The 27,111-nt window shown below is 35.5% G+C and overlaps 1 protein-coding gene across 8 annotated transcripts; it reads right to left on the reverse strand.

Moving 5' to 3' along the window:
• Nucleotides 1-904: 904 nt before the first annotated feature.
• NME5 (NME/NM23 family member 5) lies at nt 905-27,082 on the reverse strand. 8 transcript variants are annotated; one of them, XR_011486856.1, is made up of 8 exons: nt 26,756-27,082; nt 26,003-26,159; nt 20,942-21,016; nt 19,765-19,970; nt 18,997-19,097; nt 12,356-12,474; nt 2,386-2,495; nt 1,037-1,127 (listed from the first exon to the last, which is right to left on the reverse strand). XR_011486856.1 is itself a non-coding variant. In XM_070465423.1 (7 exons), exons 2-7 carry the CDS (start codon nt 26,129-26,131, stop codon nt 1,044-1,046), a joined length of 714 nt encoding a protein of 237 aa, XP_070321524.1. In that variant the 5' UTR covers nt 26,132-26,159; nt 26,756-27,082; the 3' UTR covers nt 905-1,043. The 8 variants fall into 8 exon arrangements, 6 of the variants coding, with proteins under 6 accessions (XP_070321524.1, XP_070321525.1, XP_020755823.1 ...); XR_011486855.1 differs by lacking the exon at nt 2,386-2,495 and adding an exon at nt 9,685-9,827 and having other exon boundaries at nt 1,038-1,127; XM_070465423.1 differs by lacking the exon at nt 2,386-2,495 and having other exon boundaries at nt 905-1,127.
• Between the last annotated feature and the right edge of the window lie 29 nt (nt 27,083-27,111).

The raw sequence follows: 27,111 nt of genomic DNA on the forward strand, positions 1-27,111 counted from the left end.
AAAAGTGCTCAGAGAGATAGAAGACCATGTCAGTTGAAAAAGAAAAATTTGAAGGCATATTAGAGGTAGACAAGGCCTTTATAACAGAGAAATGAAAACCTACATTCCTCCTAAAGGAGAAACAAAAAAGAAGTTCAAGGATCCCAATGCATACAAGAGGCTGCCTTCAGTTTTTCTCCTGTTCTTTTTCCAAATCAAAAGAGGATAGCCCAGCATACCCATTGGCAATGTTGCAAACGAACTGGGAGAAACGTGGAACAGCATTCCAGCAAGACAAGCAGCTTTATGAAAAGAAGGCTGCTAAGATGAAGAGAAAATATGGAGCAAAAAAGATAGTCATCAAGGTGAAAAGAAGGAAAAGGAAGAGAAGGAAGTTGAAGATGATAATAACAAGTAAGTTGATTCTAGTTTCCTGCTTGTCTAAAAGCGTTTAACCTCCCTGTGCACAACTCACTCCTTCTAAAGAAAAAAGAACTGTAAAGCGTACAAGACTTGTTTTTAAACTGTATAGTGCTTTTTTCTATATAGTTAACATACTACCAAATGTGTCTTTCGCTAGCCTTGCCCTGGTGGTATTTTCAATAGATACTAATTTTGCCTCATGTATTATGTGTATTGTATTAACAAACTGGCAAAGAAATGTAAAGTAGGTTCTTGCTGGTGCACAGCAAATATCAATTTTATATAGGGATGGTAGTTCTACCATCTTCAGTTGTCTCTGATGCATCGTATATGAATTATTGTTCTCTTAACTGAACACCACTTTGTAACTGAAAAAATAAAAAACTGCAATTGCTTTGTTGACATTCTAAGTGCTTCTCACATTAATACCATTTTCATATTAGAAAAAAATAGTACCCCAAACTAATGTTTTATCTTAGATAATGTTATCTGCCGCACAAAATAGGTGTTCTTTTAAAATTTATTTTTAAGAAATAAGTTCACATGTAGTTACATAAACCCTTAGGAGTTACTTTTTTCTTAAGTAGAAGCATGCCTTTTATAGTAAGACAGCTCATGATTTGTTCTTTGAGGGTTTTATTTTAATAAGATTCTTCCGCAACTGGATGATGAGACAGTTTAGGTTTGTTGGGATTATTTTTCAGCAGCCAATCAGCTAGCCAAATCTATGGAAAAGGAAAAAAACCTTTATGTTAATTAATGTTCACATACTTTCTTCAATATATACTCTATCAATTTAAAACAGTTTCCAAACTCACTTTAATAAGAAAATGACCACTAAAAATTGAAGCAATAAGTATTACATTAGACAATATTGTCAAGCATAGATCCAAATTTGAAAGGAAGGTAAAACGATGTTCACAGATAACATGACCCTCGTATATACAGGTATAATATTCCTCTATCAGTTTATTGTACTGTGCAGATACAGCTTTTTTTTTCTTTACAAATTGAAGGGTTTTGAGCCCTCTGCATTGAGCAAGATTATCAGCACCATTTTTCCAAGAGCAATTGCTCAGTTTGTGTCTCCAAGTCTCTGTGTCTGCTAGTTCTCATAATATTTCAAATATTTTCATTATTATTAGATTTGTTATAGTGGTCTAGGGCTTCCCAAGTGGAGTGGTGGTAAAGAACACACCTGCCAATGCAGGAGACATAAGAGATGTGGGTTCCATTCCTGGGTCGGAAGATCCCCCCCAGAGGAGGAAACAGCAACCCACTCCAGTATTCTTGCCTGGAGAATCCCATGGGCAAGAGGACAAAGGAGCCTGGAGGTCTACAGTCCATAGAGTCACAAAGAATTGGACACAACAGAAGCGACTTAACACAAACATAGTGGTCTATTATCAGTGATCTTACTGCAAAAACAAATCATGATTCACTGAAGGCTAAGATGATGGTTAACATTTTTTTAGATTAAGTTATACACATTGTGATTTTTAAGATATAATATTATTGCACACTTAATAGACTACAGAATAGTGTAACCCTTTTATATATGCATGGGGAAACAAAAAAACTTCTTCGACTTGCTTTATTGCAATACTTGCTTAACTGTTGTGGTCTGGAACCTAACTTGCAACATCTCCATCGTATGCCTGTATAAAAAATTCCAAAGAATCTAAGAAAGCTACTAGAGCCAATAAATGAGTATGGCAAAGTTGCAGGTTACAAGATCAATACAGAAAATCAGTTGTGTTTCTACATATCAACAATGAATGAGTCAAAAAGGAAATTAAGAAATCACTTTCATTTATAATAGCCTTGAAAAAATATCTAGGATAAATTAACCAACCTGTGTCCTGAAAATCATAAAACATTGCTGAAAGAAATTGAAAGATCTAAATAAGTGAAAAGACATCTCATGTTCATGGATAGAAAGATTTAATAATGTTAAGATGCTAAGATGTGAATGCTACTCACAGTGATCTACAGATTCAACACAATTCCCATCAAATTTCCAACTGCTGTTTTTGCAGAAATGGAAAAGTCAATCCTTAAATTCATACAGAATTTCAAGGAGCTCCAAATAGCTAAAAAAGTCATGAAAGAAAACCAAGTTGGAGAATTATCAAATTTTGTTCTTCCCAATTTCAAAATCTTCTATAAAGGTACAGGGATCAAGACAATGAGATATATAGATATATATATAGATCAATGGAATAGAATTGAGAGTCAGAAATAAACCTGTATATATGACCAACAGATTTTTGACAATGGTTCCAAGCCCATTCAATGGAGAAGATACAGTATCCTGAACAGATGGTACTTAGAAACTGGATTTCTATGCGGAAAAAATGAAGTTGATTCCTATCTCACTTAATATAAAAAATTAATTCAAAGTTTGTCAATAACATAAGAGTTAAACTCATTAAAATCTTAGAAGAAAATAAAGGAATAAATCTTTATGACCTTGAATTTGGCAATAGATTCTTAGATATGACACCATAAGCATAAGCAACAAAAAAAATAGGTAAATTAGACTTTATCAAATATTCAAAACTTTCATGTATCAAAGGACATCATCAACAAAGTAAAAGGACATGGGGCTTCCCCTAGTGGCTCAAAGGTGAAGAATCTGCCTGCCAATGCAGGAGACATGGGTTTGATCCCTGATCTGGGAGGATGCCACATGCTGTGAAATAACTAAGCCTGTGTGCCACAACTACTGAGCCTGTGCTCCAGAGCCTGGGACCTGCAACTACTAAGTCCATGTGCCACAACTGCTGAAGCCCAAGCACCCTAGGGCATGATGCTCCCAACAAGGTAAGCCACCGTAATGAGAAGCCCTTGTACTGCAACTAGAGAGTAGTCTCCTCTTGCTGCAACTAGAAAAAAGCCCACACAGCCAAGAAGATTAAAAAAAAGTTAATAAATAAAATTATTATTTTTTTAAAGTGAAAGAACAACCTATAGAAAGGGAACATATATTTGCAAATCATATAAAGATTTAAAATCTGTAACATATAATAACTCCTACAACTCAACAACAAAAACAATTAAAAATGAACAAAGAACATGAATATGAACAGACATTTCTCCAAAGAAAATATACAAATGGCCAGTAAACACTTGAAAAGAGGGTCAACATCATTTGTTATTAGGGAAATGCAAACCAAAGCCACAATGATAGGCCATTTCACATCTAATAAGATGGTTACAATTAGTTAAAAAAAAAAAACAAAAACAAAAATGGAAAAGAACAAGTGTTGGCCAGGACATGGAGAAACTGGAACACTCATACATTGCTAGTGGGAATGTAAATGGGTGCAGCTGCTGTGAGAAATAACTTAGTGGTTACTCAATAAGCTAAACTCAGAATGATCATATGACCCAGAAAATTCACTCTTAAGTACATACTTCAAAGAAATGAAAACAGGTACTCAAACAGATATTTATACACCAGTGTTCACTGCAACATTATGTACAATAGCCAGACGGGAGAAACAATCTAAGTATCTATCAACAGATGAATGGATAAACAATATATATATATATATATACACACATAATCAAATATTATTCAACTATAAAAGGGATAAAATTCTAGTACATGCTACTACATGAATGAACTTTGAAAGCATTATTACAGTGACGTAAGTCAGACACACAAAAAAACAAATATTATATAATTCTTATATATAACTTATGTAAAATATCTAGAATAGACAAATTCATGGAGACAGAAAACAGACTAGAAGTTACCAAAGGGTGGCAGAAGGAGATAATGGGGAGTCACCACGTAATGGTTACAGAGTTTCTGTTTAGGGTGATAAAAAAGTTTTGGAAATAGGTAGTCATGATGGCTATACAACACTGTGATTGTAATTAATGTCACTGAACTGTACACTTGAAAATGGTTAAAATGACAAAGTTTATCTTATATTTACCACCAAAAAACCAAAAAACTTTTTAAGTATATACGAAAGTACTGAAAATAATGTTAAAAACAATTCTTTATTGTGGTACTGTTATCAGAACATACAGCTCAACATAATGGAATACATGTTCACATATAGAATTTTATATGTGATAAATGTGGCCTCATAAATCAATGCACAAGAACAATTGGTCAGAAAAAAATCAATTTAGATCTTCATTTTGTGATATATATAAAAGTAAATTCAGAGACATAGGAAAGTTAAAAATGAAAAAAAACTATTAATAGAAGAAAATGAAAGTGAATATTTAGCAAATATTCACTATTCCCAATGGAATAGCACTTTCTAAACTTAGATGATAAAGTAAAACTCACAATAAGAAAAAAAATTAAGGTTTGACTTATTGAATATTATTTAAAAGGCAAAATTAGAAGTTAAACAAGAAGGGGAATATTTTTGTAGCTAATACAAGCTTGATGTAACCAATACATAAAGAATTCTTACACTTATCTTTCTTAAACTATTCCAAAAAACCAAAGAGGAAAAAAATGCTTCCAAGCTCATTCTATGAGGCCAAGATTACCCTGACACCAAAACTAGACAAAACATCACCAGAAAAGAAAATTATAGGTCAGTATCACTGATAAGCATAGCAGCAAAAATTCTCAAAGAAAACTGAATTCTATACATTAAAAGAATCATTCACCATGATCAAGTGGGACTTATTCCAGGGCTGCAAGGATGGTTCAGTTTCTGCAAATCAATGTAATACATCACATTCTGAAGAATAAAAATCATACAATCATCTTAACAGATGAAGAAAAAGCTTTTGACAAAATGTAACATCCATTTACAATAAAAATTCTCAACAAAGATAGAGGGATGATACCTCAGCATAATAAAGATCATATATGACTAGCCCACAGTAACATCATACAAGAATGCCCACTTTTTCCACTTTTATTCAGCATAGTGTTAAAAGTCCTAGCCACAGCAATCAGAAAAAATTAATTAAAAAATAAAAGAGATCTGAACAGGAAAGGAATAAGTAAAACTGTCACAATTTGAAGATGACATGATATTATACAGAGAAAACCTTAAAGACACCACCAAAAAACTGTTAGAACTAATAAACTCAGTGAAGCTGCACAGTAAAAATTTAATACAGAAAGTGTTGTTTCTATACACTACCAACAAAAAGAGAAATTAAGAAATCAATTGCATTTACAATTCCATTAAAAAATACCTAAGAATAAATCTAAGGAGGTAAAAGACCTGTCCTAAGAACACTGTTATCACACTGATGAAACTGAAAACACAAACAAATGAGAAAATATGTTATATCCATGAATTAGAAGAATTACTATTGTTAAAATAACCATACTCACCACAACAAGATTTAATGCAATCCCTATCAAAATACCCATAGCATTTGCCACAAAATTAGAACAAATAATTCCAAAACTTGTATGGAAACACAAAAGACATTCGATAGCCAAAATGATCTTGAGAAACAAGAACAAAGCTAGAGGTATCACACACCCTGATTTTAAACTATACTACAGAGCTATATAATTTCAGAAAAATAAACGACCCAATCAAAGAATGGGCCAAAGATCTAAACAGACATTTCTCCAAAGAAGACATACAGATGGCTAACAAACACATGAAAAGATGCTCAACATCACTCATTATCAGAGAAATGCAAATCAAAACCTCAATGAGGTACATGCCAATCAGAATGGCTGCTTTCCAAAAGTCTACAAGCAATAAATGCTGGAGAGGGTGTGGAGAAAAGGGAACCCTCTTACACTGTCGGTGGGAATGCAAACTAGTACAGCCACTATGGAGAACAATATGGAGATTCCTTAAAAAAAATGAAAATAGAACTGCCATATGACCCAGCAATCCCACTCTTGGGCATACACACCAAGGAAACCAGATCTGAGAGAGACACATGCACCCCAATGTTCATGGCAGCACTGTTTATAATGGCCAGGACATGGAAGCAACCTAGATGCTCATCAGCAGACGAATGGATAAGGAAGCTGTGGTACATATACACTATGGAATATTACTCAGCTATTAAAAAGAATTCATTTGAATCAGTTCTAATGAGACAGATGAAACTGGAGCCCATTATACAGAGTGAAGTAAGCCAGAAAGATGAAGACCAATACAGTATACTAACGCATATATATGGAATTTTAAAAGATGGTAACGATAACCCTAAACGCAAAACAGGAAAAGAGACACAGATGTACAGAACAGACTTTTAGACTCTGTGGGAGAAGGCGAGGGTGGGATGATCTGACAGAACAGCATCGAAACAAGTATACTATCAATGGTGAAACAGATCACCAGCCCAGGTTGGATGAATGAGACAAGTGCTCAGGGCTGGTGCACTGGGAAGACCCAGAGGGATGGGATGGAGAGGGAGGCAGGAGGGGGGATCGAGAGGGGGAACACATGTAAATCCATGGCTGATTCATGTCAAGCTATGGCAAAAATCACTACAATAGTGTAAAGTAATTAACCTTCAACTAATAAAAATAAATGGGAAAAAAAAATAAGGAATGTGGAAGACTACATGATAGCCTTGTGAGGTCAGGCAACTACAACAATAAAAGCTAAAGCAAACTGAAAAAAATAAAAATAAACTATACTACAGAGCTATAGTAACCAAAGCAGTATGGTACTGCCATAAAAACAGACACATAGATCAACAGAAAAGAATAGAGAACCGGAAATGAAACCACATTTATATGGTCAATTAACTTATGCTAAAGAAGACAGAAAATACAGTAGGGAAAAGACAATCTCTTCAATAAACAGTTTTGGGAAAATTGAATAGCTACATGCAAAGGAATTAAACTGAACTATTCTCTCATACCATACACAAAAATAAGTGAAAGATGGATAAAGACTTAACTGCAGAGAGGAAACCATAAAATTCCTAGAAGAAAACACATGCAGTATGCAACTTTGAAATCAGTCTTAGTAATATACTTTTTAAAAATATTCATTGAAATATAGTTGATTCACAATATTGTATTATTAGCAATATATTTTTGGATGTATTTTTCCTCAGGCAAGGGAAGCAAAAGCAAAAAAATCCAAATGGGACCACATAAAATAAAAAGCTTTTTGCACAGCGAAGGAAACCATCAATGAAATGAAAAGGCAGCCTACTGAATGGGAGAAGTTATTTTGCAAATAATATATCTGATAAGAAATTAATATTCAATATATACAAAGAACTCATACACCTCAACATTATAAAAACAAAAACTTACTTTAAAAATGGGCAGAGAACCTGAATAGGTATTGTTCCAAAGAAGACAAACAGACGGCCAACAGACACAACATCACTAACCATCTGCTGCTGCTGCTGCTGCTAAGTTGCTTCAGTCGTGTCCGACTCTGTGCAACCCCACAGACGGCAGCCAACCAGGCTCCTTCATCCCTGGGATTCTCCAGGCAAGAATACTGGAGTGGGTTGCCATTTCATTCTCCAATGCATGCATGCTAAGTCGCATCAGGGAAATGTAAATCAAAACCACAATGAGTTATCATCTCACATCAATCAGAATGGCTATCATCACAAAGAACACAAATAGGTTGTGCCAGGTGGTCCAGTGGTTAAGAATTCACATGCTATCAGGGTTTCATACACAGCACCGCAGCTCCCTCGCTGCTATCTATTGAAAATCAGCCCTCAACACAAGGGTTTGAAAAAAATTAATTAAAAAGATTTTTTAAAAATTGAGAAAAACAAAACAAAAAATAACAGTGGGGAAAAAAAAGAAACAAAACAAACAAAAAAACGGAGAAAAAAAAGAATTCACCTGCCAATGCAGGGGACACCCATTCAATCCCTGGTCCAGGAAGATTCCACATGTCCTGGAGCAACTCAACCCATGAGTCACAACTACTGAACCCATTCTCTAGGGCCTACTTGCTGCAACTACTGAGGGCCTGAGCTACTGAGCTCCCTAGAGTCCATGCTCTAAAACAAAAGAAGCCACTGCCACGAGAAGCCTGCACAGTGCAATGAAGAGTAGCCCCCATTCACTGCAACTAGAGAAAGCCCACGAACAGCAATGAAGACCAAAAAAATTAATAAATTAATTTTTTAAAAAACACAAATAACAAATGTTGGCAAGGATCTGAAAAAAGGGAACACTCATGCACTGCTTGTTATAATTTAAGTTGATATAGCCAGCAAAGAAAGTAATAGGCTCCTCAAAAAATTAAAATCAGGAGAAGGAAATGGTAACCCACTCCAGTATTCTTGCCTGGAAAAGTCCATGGACAGAGGAGCCTGGCGGGCTGCAGCCCGTGGGGTTACATGACTGATGCATGCATGAGGGTGGAGGGAGATGGGTTGTAGCAATAACCTGGTAGAACTAAAAAAAAAAAAATTAAAATCAGAACTACCATATGATCCAGCAATTCTGCTTCTTGGTCTTTTTCTGAAGAAAACAAATACACTAATTTGAAAAGATATATGCACCCTTACATTCACTGAGCATCATTTACAATAGCCAAGATATGGAAGCAACCTAAGTCAACAGATGAATAGGTTAAAAAGATGTGACATATACATAGACATACACACATACTGGAATATTACTCAATAAAAAAGAAAATTCTCCATTTGCAACAACATGGATAAATCTAGAAGGTATTGTGCTGTGTGAAGTAAGTCAGAGAAAGACAAATACCATATGATTTCACTTATAAGTGGAATATAAACACTAAAACAAATGAATAAACAAAACAGAAACAGAGTCACAGATACAGAAAACAAATAGGCAGTTGCCAGAGGGAAGGTGGGTTGGGAATGAGTGAAAGAGGTAAGGGATATTAATAGGTACAAACTTCCAGGTACAAAATAAACGAGTCACAGGAATTAAATGTACAGGAGAATGGGGAATATAGTAAATAATAATAACAATACAATAAATTGTATGGTGAAAGGTGGCAACTAGATTTATCATATTGATCATTTTGCAATATTAAGAAGTATCAAATTACTATGTCATGCACCTGGAACTAACACAGTATTGTAGATTAGTTATAATTCAGTAATGGAAAAAGGAATTCTTATAAAACTCCAACAGATAAGTGGATCTAAAGAAAAAAAGATAATTCACAAAGGAGGAAATACAATTAAACATAGGGGAAAATGTTTAATTTTACCAGTATACATACATATATATATATATATATATACACAAAGTTAAAGCAGTTGAATTATCATCTTTCATTTATTTTTTTTCTTATCAAGTCAGTCCCATCCCCACCCCAGTGTTTTTAACTTACATATAAGACTTACATGGATGAAGTGAAATGAAAAATATACATTGGTGATCACAGTGTACCTTGGAATTGCCCTTTAAGGAAGCAATATGACAGTATGTATTCTGACTGAAAATATTCATATTAGAAATAACAATGCAAAAAAAAATCAAGAAAATTCTGAAAAAGAAGAGTAATTGAAAGGTTTATAACAATCTGATTTTAAAATATATTATAAACCTATAATACTTAAAGCAGTATGGTACTTACAAATGAACAGACATAGATAAATGAAATAAACCAACTCCCCAAAATAGAAATAAACCCACAAAATGCATGCAAGAACTTAGTATATATTAATAGCAGATTCTTAAATCTACAAGAAAAAAACTACAATAAAAACAACAAACCATCTTAAATCTACAAGAAAAAAAATCTACAATAAAAACAAACCATCAATAAATGGTTTTGGTCAACTGAGTAACCAAATGGAAAATTAAATAAAATGTGGCATCTACCTCACTTCCTATAACAACAAAAATTCCAGATGATCAAAGACATATCCATGGCAGAGTGGGAGGAAATATAATATTACAGTGTATTAGAAGGGGACTTTCCTGGCAGTCCACTGGTTAAGATTTTGCCTTTTAGTGCAAGGGATGTGGTTCAATCCCTGGTCGGGGAGCTAAGATCCCATATGACACATGGATCAAAAAAAACATAAAAAACAGAAGTGGGCTTCCTTGGTGGCTCAGTGGTAAAGAATATGCTTGCCAATGCAGGAGACATGAGTTTGATCCCTGGTCCAGGAAGAACTGTGTCACAACTACTGAGCCTGTGCTCTAGAGTCTGGGAACCACAACTACTGCAGGTCACGCACCCTAGAGCCTGTGCTCTGCAACAAGAGAAGCCACTGCAATGAGAAGCCCATGCACTGTAACTAGAGAGTAGCCCCTGGCCACCACAACTAAAGAAAGCCCATGTGCATCAACGAAAAATCAGTACAGCCAAAAAGAAATAAATTAAATTATTTTTAAAAAAGCTTTCCCTTTAAGAAGCAACATTATAACAAATTCAGTCCTGAATATTCATTGGAAAGGCTGATGCTGAAGCTGAAACTCCCAATACTTTGGCCACCTGATGCAAAGAACTGACTCATTTCAAAAGACCCTGAAGCTGGGGAAGATTGAAGGCAGGAGGAGAAGGGGAGAGAAGATGAGATGGTTGGATGGCATCACTGACATGAGTTTGAGCAAGCTCTGGGAGACGGTGAAGGACAGGGAAGCCCGGCGTGCTGCAGTTCATTGGACTGCAAACATTCACAACTGAGTGACTGAACAAAAAAAGGTCTGTCATAGCTCTTCTTCCAAGAGCATCTTTCAATTGCAAGATTGCAGTTATGATCTACAGTGATTTTGGAGCCCCAAAAAATAAAATCAGTCACTGTTTCCATTTTTTCCCATCTATTTGCGTGAAGTGATAGGACCAGATGCCATGATTTCATTTTTTGAATGTTGAGTTTTAAGCCAGCTCTTTCACTTTTCTCTTTCATCTATATCTTACTAATGCGAATAAAGAGACTCAGGGGAGATTAGGTGTCTGGAATCAGAGCTGAGTCCAGGCAAGATGACTTCAAGACCATGTTTAGGAAATGGAACCATGAGTTATCTTTTTCTTCTCTTCTTTACGTTTTTCAGTGCTTTCAGGTTTCTTACTAAATAAAAAAAGTACTATTTTCACAACGAAAAAGAATTATTAGAGAAATAACGTGTCTATGTTTTTCTTTTTGGTAAAAGTGGTAATGTTAACATGTGGGAAAGATTAAATCTTTTGTCTTCCAAAAAGCATTCCTTTTGAGAATTCTAACAAAGGCCAGACATATTATTTTGGTAGGGCTGATATTAAAATAACCTTCCTTGATTATCTTTAAGACTCTTCAGATGGGTGGGAGTATCTATAAGGAAAGATCCAGGCTGACAGTTGGCCCTGGATGATCATCCTACGTCCTCATACTCAACAGTTCTTCCACCTGAATGAGCAATGTTGAGGCATTGAGTATGTGAATAAATACAAATATTCTATTCAGAAAATTTAGATATCACGAGAAATAAAAATGTTGAACAAAATTCAAGTATATATCTAATTTTATCATTTATTATATAAATTATACACAAAAACAAGGCTGAGCAATTAAAGGGTGCAATGATTGAAAACTTACTTAGAATGTTTTTTAAGAGTCAAAACACAGCAAGAAAATAAGCACAGTTGACCCTGGAGCAAGAGATTTGAACTGTGGGGATCCACTTACGTAGAGATTTTTTCCAATAGTAAATATGACAGTACTACACAATCCACAACTGGCTGAACCCAGGGTGCAGAAATCATAGATACAGAGGAACTGAGGATACGAGGGCCTACTATAAATTATATGCCAGATTTTTTTTTAAGTATTTATTTATTCTGGCTGCACTGGGTCTTAGTTGTTGCACATGGGAGCTCTTAGTATGCCAGATTGTTGACTGTGCAAAGGGTCAGTGCCCCTAAGTTCTACTCTTACTCAAGGGTCAACTGTAATCAAATGTCATACAAAAGCAATTATCTAAAATGTATATAAAATAGCTTTTTTAAATGACTATATGTTTCAAAGAATATTTAAATTATGAAAGCTATACACAGTATTCTTTAGTATGAATAAAAAGATTTCTTACAAAAGGATCTGCTGGTTTTTGCTTACAAAGTTCTGTGAGTCCTTTAAGCAAAGTTGGCGTTACATACAAATTTAAATAGTCCTTAGCAGCTTGTCCAACTGGAATGGGCTCAACAATCACTGCAAATACAAATGTATTCCCATTAAAGCTAATATAAATGATGAAATATTATACAGTCATTAAAAAGGACATATTCAAAGAAATTTTAATGACATGAGAAATACTTTGTTTTTCTTTTTTAAAAAAAGTAAACAGAAATACATAGCAAATAGTTTGTTCAAAAACACACAATCACACATACACAAAAATAAGACTCATACAAATAGCAAAAAATACATCAATATATTGATAGTGCTCACACATAAGATTCTGATTATGTTTTCAACAATCTCCTTTTTTGCATTTACATTTCCATTTTCTAACAGTAAATACATAATGGACAATGTTATGAAAAGCTGAAAGAATACATATAATCTAGGTTAATTCATCACAAAAATTAACTCCTGTCAACCCTAAAATGGGGGCAGTGTGCACAGTGGCACAGATACAAGAGTGAATAATACATGCTTCTTGCTCTCTTATAAACTATTGAATATACACATAAATCCTATTTCTATGATAGTATATATTAATATTGCTGCTTATTTTTCAGTTGTTAAAATAAATTATCTAAGATTTAAGGAAATTTTAGTCTTTTCAGCTTTGTTTGAACACTATAGGTGACCCAGACTTGCAATACAACAAAAACATATTTCAACCAGAAACAAAAAGGGTCCCAGTATCTCTATAGCCTTGCCATTGATTATAGCTATTCTAGTGGGTAAGCAAAGGTATCTCATGGTGCTTTCGATTTGCATTTTCTCAGTGATTATGCTGAGAACTTTTTCATGTACTTTATTAGACTGTTATCCTCTTTTGCAAAACACCTATTCAAATCTTTTGCAGTTTCTAGTTCAGTTTGTATTGAGTTGTAAAAATTCTTTATATTAATATATTCTAGATACAAGTGCTTTATCTGATATATGATTTGCAAGTATTTCCTCCCAATCTATGATTTATCTTTTCACATGTTTAATGACAACTTTTAAAGAAGAAAAGCTTTGAATTTTGATGCAATCCAATGTATCAATATTTTATTTTACTGATCATATTTGTGATGTCATATATAAGAACTCTTTGTCCAACTCAAGGTAATAAAGATTTTCTATATTTTCTTCCAGTTAGAAGAGTTTGTGATATGAGCTCCCTTTTGCTTAGCAGTCAGTCAGGAATGATATACAAAACCCTATATGATGAGTCACTAAAGCAAGTTATAAAGATATTCTAGGACATATTCCTAATCCTTGAAAAAGCTTGTGCTCTTCCTAAAAACCAAAGCTTGTTTTTAGCTTTAGTGTTTAGGTCTATTTGTGTGTGGTGTGAAGCAAAGGTCTATGCTGGTTTTTGTTTTTGCATGTGGATATCTAGTTGTCTCTGCACCATTTGTTGAAGAGATCACCCTCTCCCCATCAAACTGTCTAGGCACTTTCATGGAAAATCAATTGGCCATAAAAGTAAGAATCTACTTATAGATTCTCAATTCTGCTTCATTGATCTTTATGTCTATCCTTACATCAGGACCATATAGCCTTAATTACTCTGGTTTCATAATAGGTTGAAATCAGGTTAGTGGAAGTCTTCCAACTTTGTTCTTCGCTTTCAAAATTGCCTGAGCTCTTCTAGATCCTTTGCAATTCCATATACATTTTGCAATTGACTTGTTAATTTCTACATAAAAGCATGCACAGACTTTGATAGGGACTGCATTAAATTTATCTATCAATTTGGAGTGAACTGTCATCTTGACAATATTGACTCTTCTGATCCAGGAAAGTGTTAGTTGCTCGGTCACGACCCACTCTTTGCAAACACACGGATTGTAGCCCGCCAGGCTCCTGTGTTCATGGTATTCTCCAGGCAAGAAAACTGGAGTGGATTGCCATTTCCTTTTCCAAGAGACCTTCCTGACCCAGGGATCGAACAAGGTCTCCCACATCGCAGGAAGATTCTTTACCACCTGAGCCAGCAGGGAAGCCCCTAAAAGGGGATGTCTATTTATTTAGATATTCTTTCATAGCAGCATTTTGTTTTGTACTCTTCAGTGCACAAGAATTGCACTTCTTTTGTTAAATTTATTCTTAAATATCTTATTGTTTTTGATGCTACTGTGAATAAAATTGCTTATTTCATTTTTGGATTGTTTCTCTATTTTTGAAAATCATTTATTATTTGTCTCTGGCTATTTATTAACCACTAACCTGATTTCAAAACCTTTAATGAGGAAGAACTGACACTTGGCTGCTGGGGAAGGGAGGCCAAGCCTGGCTAGTACCCCGAGGCTTGGGAGACTTGGATTTTCAGATAGTATCAGAATTCCTTCTGGGAACATTGACTCTATCTATGCTTGGTACCTCTGAGATGAACTGATGTTTCTCTGAGATGAACTGATGAACTGGAGCTCTGGTACAAAAGAAGTCCTGTCCTTGGTTACTTGCCTACTTAATGATTGAAGGGGTCAGGCACCCAGGCAGTAATAGTGTGGCCCAGATTCAGAAACTGCTACTTGACGAGTACTGTGTGCAACAGCTAAAGAAGTTTGAGGGCGAGACCTTAGTGTCAGTCATTGAAGAGGGCCCAGAACTTCCAGAAGACGAGGAGAAAAAGAAATAGGAAGAGGGCCTCCCTAGTGGCTCAGTGGTAAAGAATTCATCTGCCAATGCAGGAGACAAGGGTTTGATCCCTGGTCCAGGAGGATCCCACATGCTGTAGAGCAACTAAGCCCGTGTGCCATACTGAGCCTGTGCTCTGGAGCCTGGGAACTCCAACTACTGAGTTCATACGCAGAAACTACTGAAGCCCGTGCACCGCAGAGCCCATACTCTGCAACAAGAGAAGCCACTACAGTAAGAAGCCCATGCACTGCAACTAGAGAGCAGCCCCGCTTGCATCAAGTAAAGAAAAGCCTACACAATGACAAAGACTCAGCACAGCCAAAAATAAACAAGAAACAGGAAAAGAAAACGTTTCAAACCCTCTGCAAAAAAGATGGTTGTATCAAACCTACTGGTGACATCCCTGTGCTGCATTGTCACGAGCACGTACAGCTGCATAGCAAACATGGAAAGAATCATGAAGGCTCAAGCCCTTAGACAACTCAACAATGGGTTACATGGCAGCAAAGAAGCACCTGGAGGTAAACCCCAGACCGTTTCATCATCAAGACCCTGAAGCAAAAGGCTGATAATAATGATAAGTCTTTGAACAACCAGGTCATCCTACTGTATGAAGTGGCTCTCCTAGCTTGACTTTGGTCTGGAGGATCCCCAGACCCAAGCTAACAGGGTCTACAGGATGATCAAATTTGGTCTTGGTATCCATGAGAATGACCCCACTACTGACAACAGCAATGCTGCCATAACTGAGGAGATGTTGCCCTTGGAAGGAGATGATGACCATATTCATATGGAAGAAGTAGACTAAGCTCTGCCTGAGGATTACGTGATTACATGTTCAACACTCTGTCTCCATTTCTTCTGATAACATGTTTTCAAGTATTTATTTTTTTATTAGCATTTAAAAATATGTATGGCATGACAACTGCTTTAGGGGAAAGTTAAGATTTCTATTAAGTGTGATACTTTAGGCACTGAAGTAGAGCTAGCTTTTTTTCCTAGTTTCAGGTTGGCTTATTTTAACAGACAGAAGTAGTGTTTGTTATAAGGTGTATGTAACCTATGTAAACTTCTCAGTCTGAAGTGTTTAGCTATCAAGCAGATTCTTTAGTGGACCAAATCTCGTCACTAAAGTATTCTGAAGTATATACCCTGATGTTTAAAAGAAAAGTACTCATTAAAGCAACTTTCATTTTCTGGGATCTACTTTTTAAACCTTCCAACCCCTACAGTCATAATACTGCATGTGCCAGGACCCTAGAAATTAGTATGTTAAACTGAACCAACTTGATGGGAGTCACTATCCATATATAGAAATTATTTTATAAAGGAAAATAATATTTAGAATAGCAAAATTATAAGCCTACCTAGGCATGTTGCAAAGCCATTTGAAAAATAACTCAGAACAAGTTTTGTGAGTGAAAATGTAGTGTTCTAGCCACACACTTAAGAGTTGGAACAAATATAGATATATAAAAAAGAAAAAAATGCTATTATGAAACCACAATATTAAGACTGTATGGTACTGACATAAGAACAGACAATAAAGATCAATGAAGCAGAACTGAGACTCTAAAGTAGATACTTACATTGCCAACTGATTTTTGACAACAGAGTTGGATGAATTAATGAGAAACTAAAAATGTATTTTCATGTTTCTCACATAAACAAATTTTCACTGTATTTTTAAAGGCTTTTTCATGGCAGAAGTTATACATTGCATTGTACATTTATTTTTCTGGCCTTTTAAAATAAAATCATCCTGAGAGAACAGGGATATCTTATTCATTTTGGTATTTCTGGCACAACTCAGTAACTCATAAACTTGCTGAATGAATGGAATGTAGTAAAGCTTTGAATCAGCAATCCCTATTAAAAAGGAAGAGCATTAGCTTTTTCAAGAATTTAGGAATGTCTTAAGAATATCTTTGTAATTTGCTTTAGTGACTTATTGTATAGGGTTCTGTACATAGTTCCTCATTGCTAAGCAAGAAGAAGCTCATATCACAAACTCCAAAAACTTTCTCTCAAAGACTTCACATTCTCATAGCAAGAAATCTGCAGTATAGCAGGTAATCATTTATATCTGTCCTACAACTCAAATGTCTAACTGTATACAGAGGATTAATTAATTAATAATATCAAAGGCAATACAAACTAACAGTCTAAGGATATAACCCTATGAGTAAGACGGGCTTCTAAAAAATTTGTTCCACTTAAGATAAATGAGTTTTTAACTCTATGTTAGTTAAAAGCTAAGGAGAAAAAGTCTAATTCACTAGTAGGACAAAATCTAAACATCTACCATATGAAAAAGACATCTCATGTTCAAGATGTGCCCCAAAGTAATACAGAAGCAGGAGAAATACAAGCAGGAGTGACAGATGAAACAAGACTGGTCTAAATCAACTATACTTCAATTTTTTTTAAGAAAAGCAGACAGACCAAAATCATTGAAATTGAATGATGGGTTCATTAGTGGTTTACTATACTGTGTGATCTTCGTTGTTGTTGTTCACTCTCTTCATGTCTGACTCATTGCGACCCCATGGACTGCAGCACGCCACGCTTCCCTGTCCTTCACCATCTCCCCAAGTTTGCTCAAACTCATGTCCATTGAGTTAGTGATGCCATCCAACCATCTCGTCCTCTGTCATCCCCTTCTCCTCCTGCTTTCCCAGCATCAGGGTCTTTTCTAATGAGTCAGCTCTTCCCAACAGATGGCCAAAGTATTGGAGCTTCAGCTTCAGTCCTTTCAATGAATATTCAGGACTGATCTCCTTTAGGATGGACTAGTTTGATCTTCTTGCAGTCCAAGGAACTCTCAAGAGTCTTCTCCAACACCACAGTTCAAAAGCATCAGTTCGTCAGCACTCAACCTTCTTTATGGTCCAACTCTCACATTCATACACAACTACTGGAAAATCCACAGCTTTGACTAGACGGACCTTTGTGGTAAAGTAATGTCCCTGCTTTTTAATATGCTGTCTAGGTTGGTCATAGCTTTTCTCCCAAAGAGCAAGCATCTTTTAATTTCATGGCTGCTATGCTATCTCCTTTTGTGTAAATATTCCAAAATAAAAACAGCTCCAAAGAAAAAGATACCTTAAGGGGATAGATACGACAGAAATTTCTGTCACAGTAAGAATTAAGCATATAGTAAGCAAATCCTTTCATGTATAGATATCTTTAATTTAAAAGTTTTTGTTTGTTCAAAAATCCAAACTTTTAAATCTCCAAGAAAATTTTCAGTTTTCTTTGAATAAATCTTTAGCAGAAAAATACTGAGGAATAAGGTCTAAATTACTGAGAGGAAAAAAAAGGCCAAAGAAATTTTCAAAACTGCCCAATGCTTTGACTTTGTTTCTATATAATGAAAATCAGCAAATTTCTTTTCTGCTCTAAAAATATTATTGAAAATAAGAACATCAGTGTTGTTCCTCATTATACCCACTTCTAAAAGGTTTATAACTTCACAGGATAGAAACAAAAAAAGGGAATGGAGAACTACGAATTTCATAAAAGCATGAGTATTTGTTAAACATTAAACTGTTATTAGAGAATATGGCAAATCCATCAAAAGTGCCAAAGAAGAATCTCTTTTCATTTGTAACAAATTCAACTAATGCATTTAGGGATAACTAAAAGGAGTAAATAACACAGAAGGAGAAAAACCCTTGATATGCCCAGTCCAAAATAAAGGAAAGAAAGGTAAACTCTTCTCAAAAGATTCCCTAGAGGTCACAATTTCATTCTGAGAAAAACATTAAGTTTTCTATTCTTGGCTTCAAATTGTTAACTACAACTTGAAAATATGACAGAATATACTGGAGATAAACCCTGTTATCTTCCTTCCCAGCTACATCTCCAAAATTAAGAGACAAAGCAAACAAGTAAATGCAATTAACTAATTACTCATTTGTAACTCACCTGCAGGAAACATGAATCGAATTTCTCTTTCTGCTGCAGCAAAATCATTACTTCCATGAAGTGCATTTCTTAGCTCATCTGTGCCATAAATCGCCCTCAGACTGAAAGCAAGTTAGAAATGATGACCACCCAATCTGACATTCTTTCCTTACTTTTTACATATGTATTCTACTTAGAAATTTTACAGAAGCATCTCCACTTCTCACATATGGAGGTTTTAATCTATTTTGATTTTAAGCATAAATCTATCTACATGAGGGCCAACTATAATTAAATCTGCAGGAGAGATATACTGGAAAAATAGTTATCTGGGTGAAAAAGAGGTACTATCTTATGACAACTGAAAAAACAATGGTATTTTCAAAAGTGTCAAGAACTCAATGTCCTCTGGTTTCTAAACATTAAAGATAATGCTGAAAATCTGAGTTTCTAATCTCTATTACCAACATTCTACAAAATACCATCCCAATTTTCCCATGAAAATTCCTAAACCAGTGGCAGTTTAATTCAAGAATGAGAGAAAAATAAGCTAGTCAACCATAAATCAAACATTCTCTGAGACCTTTTGTGGTATTTGATATTAAAGTAAACATTTAAGTAGTTAAAACACAGAATGGACCTTCCCCACCCAACCCTGCATCACCACCACAAAAAAAAAAAAAAAAAATCAGGTTATTCAGGAAAACTTCCAAATTAAAGGAAATTCCTATTACAATGAAATCAGATTTTTTTCATAGTTGGATTCCATTTCTCCCCTAGGAAAGTTACCTGTCTGGGTGTGTCTCCTTAGCTACTAAGCTATTACTTGGTCCCAAGAGTTCTTTCCAGTAAGAGATGGCGTTATATCTAGCTAATATCATGACAACAAGTGGTCCAGAACTCATGTAAGCTGTTAAATTGGGGAAAAACATTTTCCCGTATTGTTCCACATAAAAGTTACTACAGTGCTCAGGGCTGAGATGCAGTTTTCTTCTCTAAAAGAGAAACAAAGTCAACAAAAGCATTATTGACAGTTCAGTAATACCTCATTAAGTCCTTAATGGGCTTCCCTATGGATCAGCTGGTAAAGAATCCATTTGCAATGCAGGAGACCTGGGTTCAATCCCTGGGTTGGGAAGACCCCCTGGAGAAGGGAAAGGCTACCCACTCCAGTATTCTGGCCTAGAGAATTCCATGGACTGGATGTATAGTCCATGTGATAGCAAAGAGTTGGACACAACTGAGCGACTTTTACAAGTCACTAATAACTTGAAATAGTACCAATCTGACCACAAATTTGAGATTTATTTTTGTATTATGAACAGTGGGCAAGATAAAAATGTTAAATGTAGGCTGTACAGTCAGAATAGCTGCTATCAAAAAGTCTACAGACAATAAATGCTGGAGAGGGTGCAGAGAAAAGGGAACCCTCTTACACTGTTGGTGGGAATACAAACTAGTACAGCCACTATGGAGAACAGTGTGGAGATTCCTTAAAAAACTGAAAATAGAACTACCATACAACCCAGCAATCCCACTGCTGGGCATACACACCGAGAAAACCAGAATTGAAAGACACACGTGTACCCCAATGTTCATCGCAGCACGGTTTACAATAGCCAGGACATGGAAGCAACCTAGATGCCCATCAGCAGACAAATGGATAAGAAAGCTGTGGTACATATACACAATGGAATATTATTTAGCTATTAAAAAGAATATATATGAATCAGTTCTAATGAGGTGGATGAAACTGGAGCCTATTATACACAGCGAAGTAAGTCAAAAAGAAAACCACCAATACAGTATATTAACGCATACATACGGAATTTAGAAAGATGATAACGATGTCCCTATATATGAGACAGCAAAAGAGACACAGGTGTAAAGAACACAGTTTTGGACTATGTGGGAGAAGGCATGGGTGGGATGATCTGAGAGAATAGCATTGAAACATGTATATTACCATACGTGAAACAGATCGCCAGTCCAGGTTTGATGCATGAGACACAGCACTCAGGGCTGGTACACTGGGATGACCCTGAGAGATGGGATGGGAAGGGAGGTGGGAGGAGGGTTCAGGATGGGGAACACATGTACACCCATGGCTGATTTATGCCAGTGTATGGCAAAAACCACTACAATATTGTAAAGTAATTAGCCTCCAATTAAATAAATTTTTTAAAAATGTAGGCTGTAAATAAGAATTATTACTTAAGAAAAACTACTCTTGTTTGGCAGCCTCCTTCAACCTATGGTACATTAATGATGGCTCAGCAATAAAGAATCCACTTGCCAATGCAGAAGAAACAGGTTCGATCCCTGGGTCAGGAAGATCCCCTGGAGAAGGAAATGGCAATCCACTCCTGTATTCTTGTATGGGAAAATGCATGGATGGAGGAGCCTGGTGGATTATAGGCCTTGGGGGTCACAAAAAAGTTAGACACGACTTAGTGACTAAAAAACAACAACAACATTAATGACAAAATAATCTTATCTCCTTAAAGTAAAAACATGCCAATCTTCAATATCTTGTTAATACATACTTCACATAAAGTAAAAAATACTTTAGAATATTCCAAATTCATCTTTCCCTATCTATTTGTGAAATTTTCCTACATTATTTAAGAGAACTGGTCTCATTATGGTACTTTGAAGTAGTATGCAACATGATGCAGTAAACAAGTTTTTCACTTGTTTCCTTATTCTGGTTCTGCCATAAATACGTTGACTCAGTAAGAGCTTAAGATAAGTAGTTAGCATTAAGTTTGTTAATATGAAACAAAATGAAATGTTTGAGACAAATAAATATTAATTTTCTTCACAATGAGAAGCTATATGAATTATTAAATTTTAAAAAATCACAGAAGCCAAGTCAGTCATTCTTCCAATTTTTCTATTTTAACTCCATTCACAAGTCACTTCCTGCTTACTCAACTGCTGTTCTAAATTGCTGTTTAGAGAAACCAAGTCTAATCACAGGCAGAAATGACAAATCTACCATCATTCAGCTATTTAAGATTCACATTTATTGTTCTTTAAACACCTGGAATAAAAGAATTTGTATTTCAAAAAAAAACCCCACAAAACTATCCTGTGTCTTCAGGTTTCAGAAACTTGATAAAATTGCTTGGTTTGTGGAGAGGGAGCTAAACTGCCCTAGTTCAAGAAGCCTGGAAAGATGCTTACTAGGTAGTTCAGCACTGCTATGAACAGGCTCTACTGGACAAAAACTAACATTCTCACAGTCAGGGATCAGTTATGGAAGCCTGCTAAGTCACTTTAGTCGTGTCAACTCTTTGCAACCCTATGGGCTGTAGTCCTCCAGGCTCCACTGTCCATGGGATTCTCCAGGCAAGAATACTAGAGTGGGTTGCAACTTCCTTCTCCAGGGATCGTCCTGACCAGGGATCAAACCCGAGTCTCTTACGTCTCCTGCAGGCATGTTCTTTACCACTGGCACCACCTGGGAAGCTCTAGTACTATTTTTTTTAAAAAAAGGTGCTGACATGTTTTCATATTAAAATTCATATAGTCAAGAAATAGAAGAAATCTGAGAAGTGATAACAGCACTTGATTTGGTATAATCGCTGATTCTATTATTTTAAAATTAAGACATGCCTGTATTTGTGATTCCTATGCCTATTGGTTTGAGTAATTTTGTTGTTGCTGGGTTAAAAATCTCATTTGTTGCACTGTAAGCACTTAACTTCCACATATCCCTTAACAAGCAAGGGAAGCTATCTTTTGCAGGTATGCCAGCTAATGTAGCATAATTTTAAAAACTGAGGGCTCATTCTAAAGTAAAGTTGATACTGAATCAATGATTCCATCAATTGCTTCAAAATTAGATCAGATAAACTTTTTTGTAATTTAGATTAGTATTTTCACAACAAGATAATTCTCCGGCAGTCCAGTAGTTAGGATGCTGTGCTTTCACTGTAGAGGGCATGGATTCAATCCCTGGTCAGGGAACTAAGATCCTGCAAGCCATGGCCAAAAGATAAGTAAATAAACAAAAAACAAAACAAAGTATTTTCACAAAGAGAAGTGAACTTAATATCAGAAAAGGAGGTTGGTCCAGTAGGCATGACTCTGTGCTCCCAATTCAGGGGGCCCTGGTTCAATCCCTGGTCAAGGAACTAGATCCCACATGCCACAAAAGAGTTCGCTGTGGCCCCCACCAAAAGAAACCAAAAAACAAAAAAAAAAGTCCTGCATGCAGCAACTAAAGATCCTGAGTGCTACAACTAAGACCCAGCAGAGCCAAATAAATAAGTATTTAAAAAAAAAAAAAGGAACCAATAGTTTGTTGTAACACAGGAAAGACTGCCACCTACTAAATGAACACATCATTTTTTAGAAGGTTTTTTCCTAGATGGGAAAAGAAAGTCTCAAGTTCAATGAACTCTCAAATACAATAAAGCCTATTTTAAAGCATATAATACATAGGACAAAAATGATTCCACTGACAAGAGATACCTGGAACAGCAAAGTCATAGAGACAGAAAGTAGAACAGTGTTACCAAGGACTGGGGAGAGGGCTAAGCAGAGAGCTAGTGTTTAATGGGTACAGAGTGTCAGTTTGAGATGATGAAAAAGTTCTAGAGATGGTCAGTGGTGACAGTTGCACAATGATGTGAAGGTACTCTAATGCCCTTGAACTGAAACAGTTAAGGTAAATTTTATGTTGTATATATTTTATCACAATTAAACCAAAAAGAAGCATACTACATACCAAGATGTTCTTTGGTTTAAAATTTATTGCTGACTAGAGAAAGTGTTAAATATTAACATTTACACTAAGTTTTGTTTTTTTTTATAAGAAGTTTTAATTTCTAACTATCACTGTTTAATTACCTTTTCACTAATTCTTTTCAAACTTTAAAAAATCAAATTGGAAACTTTATCTTATTTATGTTTTGTCTTTCTTCTAAAATTAATGAGTAAAAAAAATAAAATAAAAAAATAAAATAAAATAAAAAAATTAATGAGTAACATACTTTGGGGATTAAAAAATTCAAAGCAATATAAAAAGGTTCATACTGAAAAATTTCATTCCCATTCCTGTCCTAATTCAGCCTGTTCTTCCTTTCCCTCTATATGCAACCATTTTTTAATGCTTATTTATCTTCTAAATTCATTTTGTAAATACTGGCAAACATGAATATATATTACTTTTTCTCTTTCTATCATAGAAAAAAAGCTACACATAGTTCTGCATCTTGCTTTTTTCCCTAACAGGACACTGAGAGGTTCTTCATTGCTCTTTTTATAATTAGTTTCATAGTATTCAATTTGGCGGATTCATCAGGGTGAATTTAACCAATTTCCTAATGTGGGGTTGTTTTCAATTTTTTGCTTGTAAATAAACAATGCTACAAAAAATTACCTAGATATATGTCATTGCATATTAATACACAAGTTACAGGAGAGATTCCCAGAAGTAGTACTGCTGGGTCAAAGGGAAGATGCATCTGTAAATACTGATAGATAACTGCCAGATTTCCTTCCATAATTGCCAGATTCCCTCCCTTATGTCATTTACTTTTGTAGTCTTGCCAGATGGTAGTTCACTGTTGTTTAATTTGCTTTTTTCCTGCTTAGAAATTGAGCATCTTTTACCATGTTTTAGAAGCATTTTTATTTTTCTGTGACCATCCACATGTACCTCCCATTTTCAACTGAATTTTTATCCGTTTGAGGAGCTTTTTATACATTTGGGAGATTAGTCTTTATGAGTTACAAATATTTTTTCCAAGTTTGTCACCTGTGTTTTGACTTTGCTTATTATGCTTATTTGGCCACGCTCAAGTTTTTTGTTTATATTTTTATCAATCTTTTATTTTACAGTACCCAATAAACAGGCTGTCCCCTTCCAAAAATAAAAAGAAATTCAGTCATTTTTCTTCTAGAGTTTATACGGTTTAATTTTTTAATATTTAAATGTCAAATCCATTTGGAATTTATCCTGGTATATATAGTGTAATATTTGAATCCAAGTTTTTTTTTTAAGTGGCTACCCAGTTTCCTAACAACATTTATTTAAAAGCTCATCTTTACCTGAATCTTTTAATTATATTAAATATTTCTTTATACTTTTCCTGCATTACTACTCCCTTAAACTTTCTTGTAGCATCTCATCCTCAGCCTCCATGTATCCTTCTAAGTTCATTCAAAAACCCATCTTTCTGAAGACTGAAGTTATCTTTTTTATTTTTTAAAAGACTCAACAAGCAATATGAAACTGAATAAATATAATAAAAAAGTGAAATTTCAGATAAGAATGGTACAAAAAAGGAAGATGAAAAATACTCCATTCTATTTGATAGTCTTTATATATTCATTTTCAAACTGTTAACTGCAGAACAAGGAAAAGGCTTAAAACATTAACTTAAAAAAAAACTCAACAGTCTAAAAATTCATCAAGAGAAGATCAAGTAAATAGACTGGTTTATTAGGACAGTAGAATATTTATACAGAAGTTAGATTCAGATGTAATGAGCTGGCATGCTATCTGAGGGAGGGTAAAGAGGGTCCAGGGAGGGCAACTGTCCTACTTTACAGTAGGACATATTTGGGGAAACATATTTGTAAATGCATACAAAAATTCTGGAAGAAAAGAAAGTATTAAGTGGTTGTCTCTGCAGCGTGAGACTTGAGTTGGGAGAGGAGAGATGGGAAAAAGAAGTTTTACTTCTCATTTTATATATTTTTAAAGTGTGAAAATACTTTTTGGAAAATTATCACATATAACTTTTATACTCAGAAGAGTAAATCTAAATTTCATGCTAAATACTAAGGATCGAACTGGGCTAACACATATACATAAACATTTTTAAAAGGTAAAATCAAAGGTATTCTAAAACAAGTTTAGGGATATAACTCTATGAGTAAGAAGAGCTTTCAAACATATCTTTTACTTAAGATAAAGTGAGTTTTTAATTCGGTTTTAGCTAAAAGCTAAGGCAGAAAAATCTAATTCAGTAGAGAGGGAAAAAACATGATCATACTGCCCAGAAGTTACCTGAACAATGGTGAATCCAGATCTGAGAATAATATCTTGTATCTCCTCCTCTTTGTCAACAATATCTGGTTTGATAATAGCCAGAGTCTTTTCTACGTAGATCTGAGGTGGGGGCATTGATAGCTCCATTCTGGCTTTTCAGCTACAATTTAAGATTCTTCACGTGATCGGGTAGAGAGGGAGGTGGGAGGGGGGATCGGGATGGGGAATACATGTAAATCCATGGCTAATTCATGTCAATGTATGACAAAACCCACTACAATACTGTAAAGTAATTAGCCTCCAACTAGTAAAAATAAATGAAAAAAAAAAAAGATTCTTCACGTGTATCAACTGTAATGACATGCACCCCCACCCCCAACTCAATGTAATTGTGACTAAACAGCATTATCAGATGCTTGATTTTTATTAATTTATAAAGCTGGAAACTGTCATAGTTTTTTCCACAAACGGTGTCTCAGTAATACGATTTTTACCTTATCTCCTGCCATGGGTTTTCCTAGGTGCTTTCATTAAGTTAGGAGAGCCCAAGGGGCAAGGCAAAGCCGAGGACCCCGGGGGCCCAGGAGGAGACTAGGTCTGCAACTCTCCAGGCCACTCAGCACCACCCTCCACAGTGCACACACACACCCCCTCTTCCCATCCCCTCCTGCCACCAGGACGCTTAGGGTAAGGCCCAGATGGAAAGCAGAATTCCTGGGTCCCCTGCACTCCCAAATTCCTTCAGAGTCCGGCCCTCATTTGGGCACTCACCTTAGCCTGGGCTTCTTTAGTGTCACAGACTGTTGCTAGGAGACCAGAAACCCGCTTAGAGACGGTGGCTGCAGAGGGCCAATTCCAGCAGAGCACTTCGCAGTCTTCGGCTAGCTCCTTTTAGCCAAGAAAGGGAACCCGCCACAGGGATTTTTATCCCCTTGCAAATCTTAAAAGCAACGAAAGTTTTCTAACGTTTTCCTCATAATTTATTTTATTTCATCCTCCTAGTCATTCGAAGGACACTTGTATTATCTCCACTTTACAAATGATGAGATAAATCATAGATGCTCTTCCTCATCCTACCCCCAGCACCTTCCAGTGTATGTAAGAAAATCCGTGTCAGATACCTTCCA

Source organism: Odocoileus virginianus, chromosome 3 (assembly GCF_023699985.2).
Source record: "Odocoileus virginianus isolate 20LAN1187 ecotype Illinois chromosome 3, Ovbor_1.2, whole genome shotgun sequence".
Taxonomy (NCBI): domain Eukaryota; kingdom Metazoa; phylum Chordata; class Mammalia; order Artiodactyla; family Cervidae; genus Odocoileus; species Odocoileus virginianus.

Coding starts and splice junctions, on each gene's coding strand:
- NME5 (XM_070465423.1), bottom strand. CDS start 26,131: ATGGAGCTATCAATGCCCCCACCTCAGATCTACGTAGAAAAGACTCTG. Junction 19,098..19,764: donor AAGGAGACACACCCAGACAG/GTAACTTTCCTA, acceptor ACTTGCTTTCAG/TCTGAGGGCGATTTATGGCA. Junction 12,475..18,996: donor TCGATTCATGTTTCCTGCAG/GTGAGTTACAAA, acceptor TTGTATTTGCAG/TGATTGTTGAGCCCATTCCA.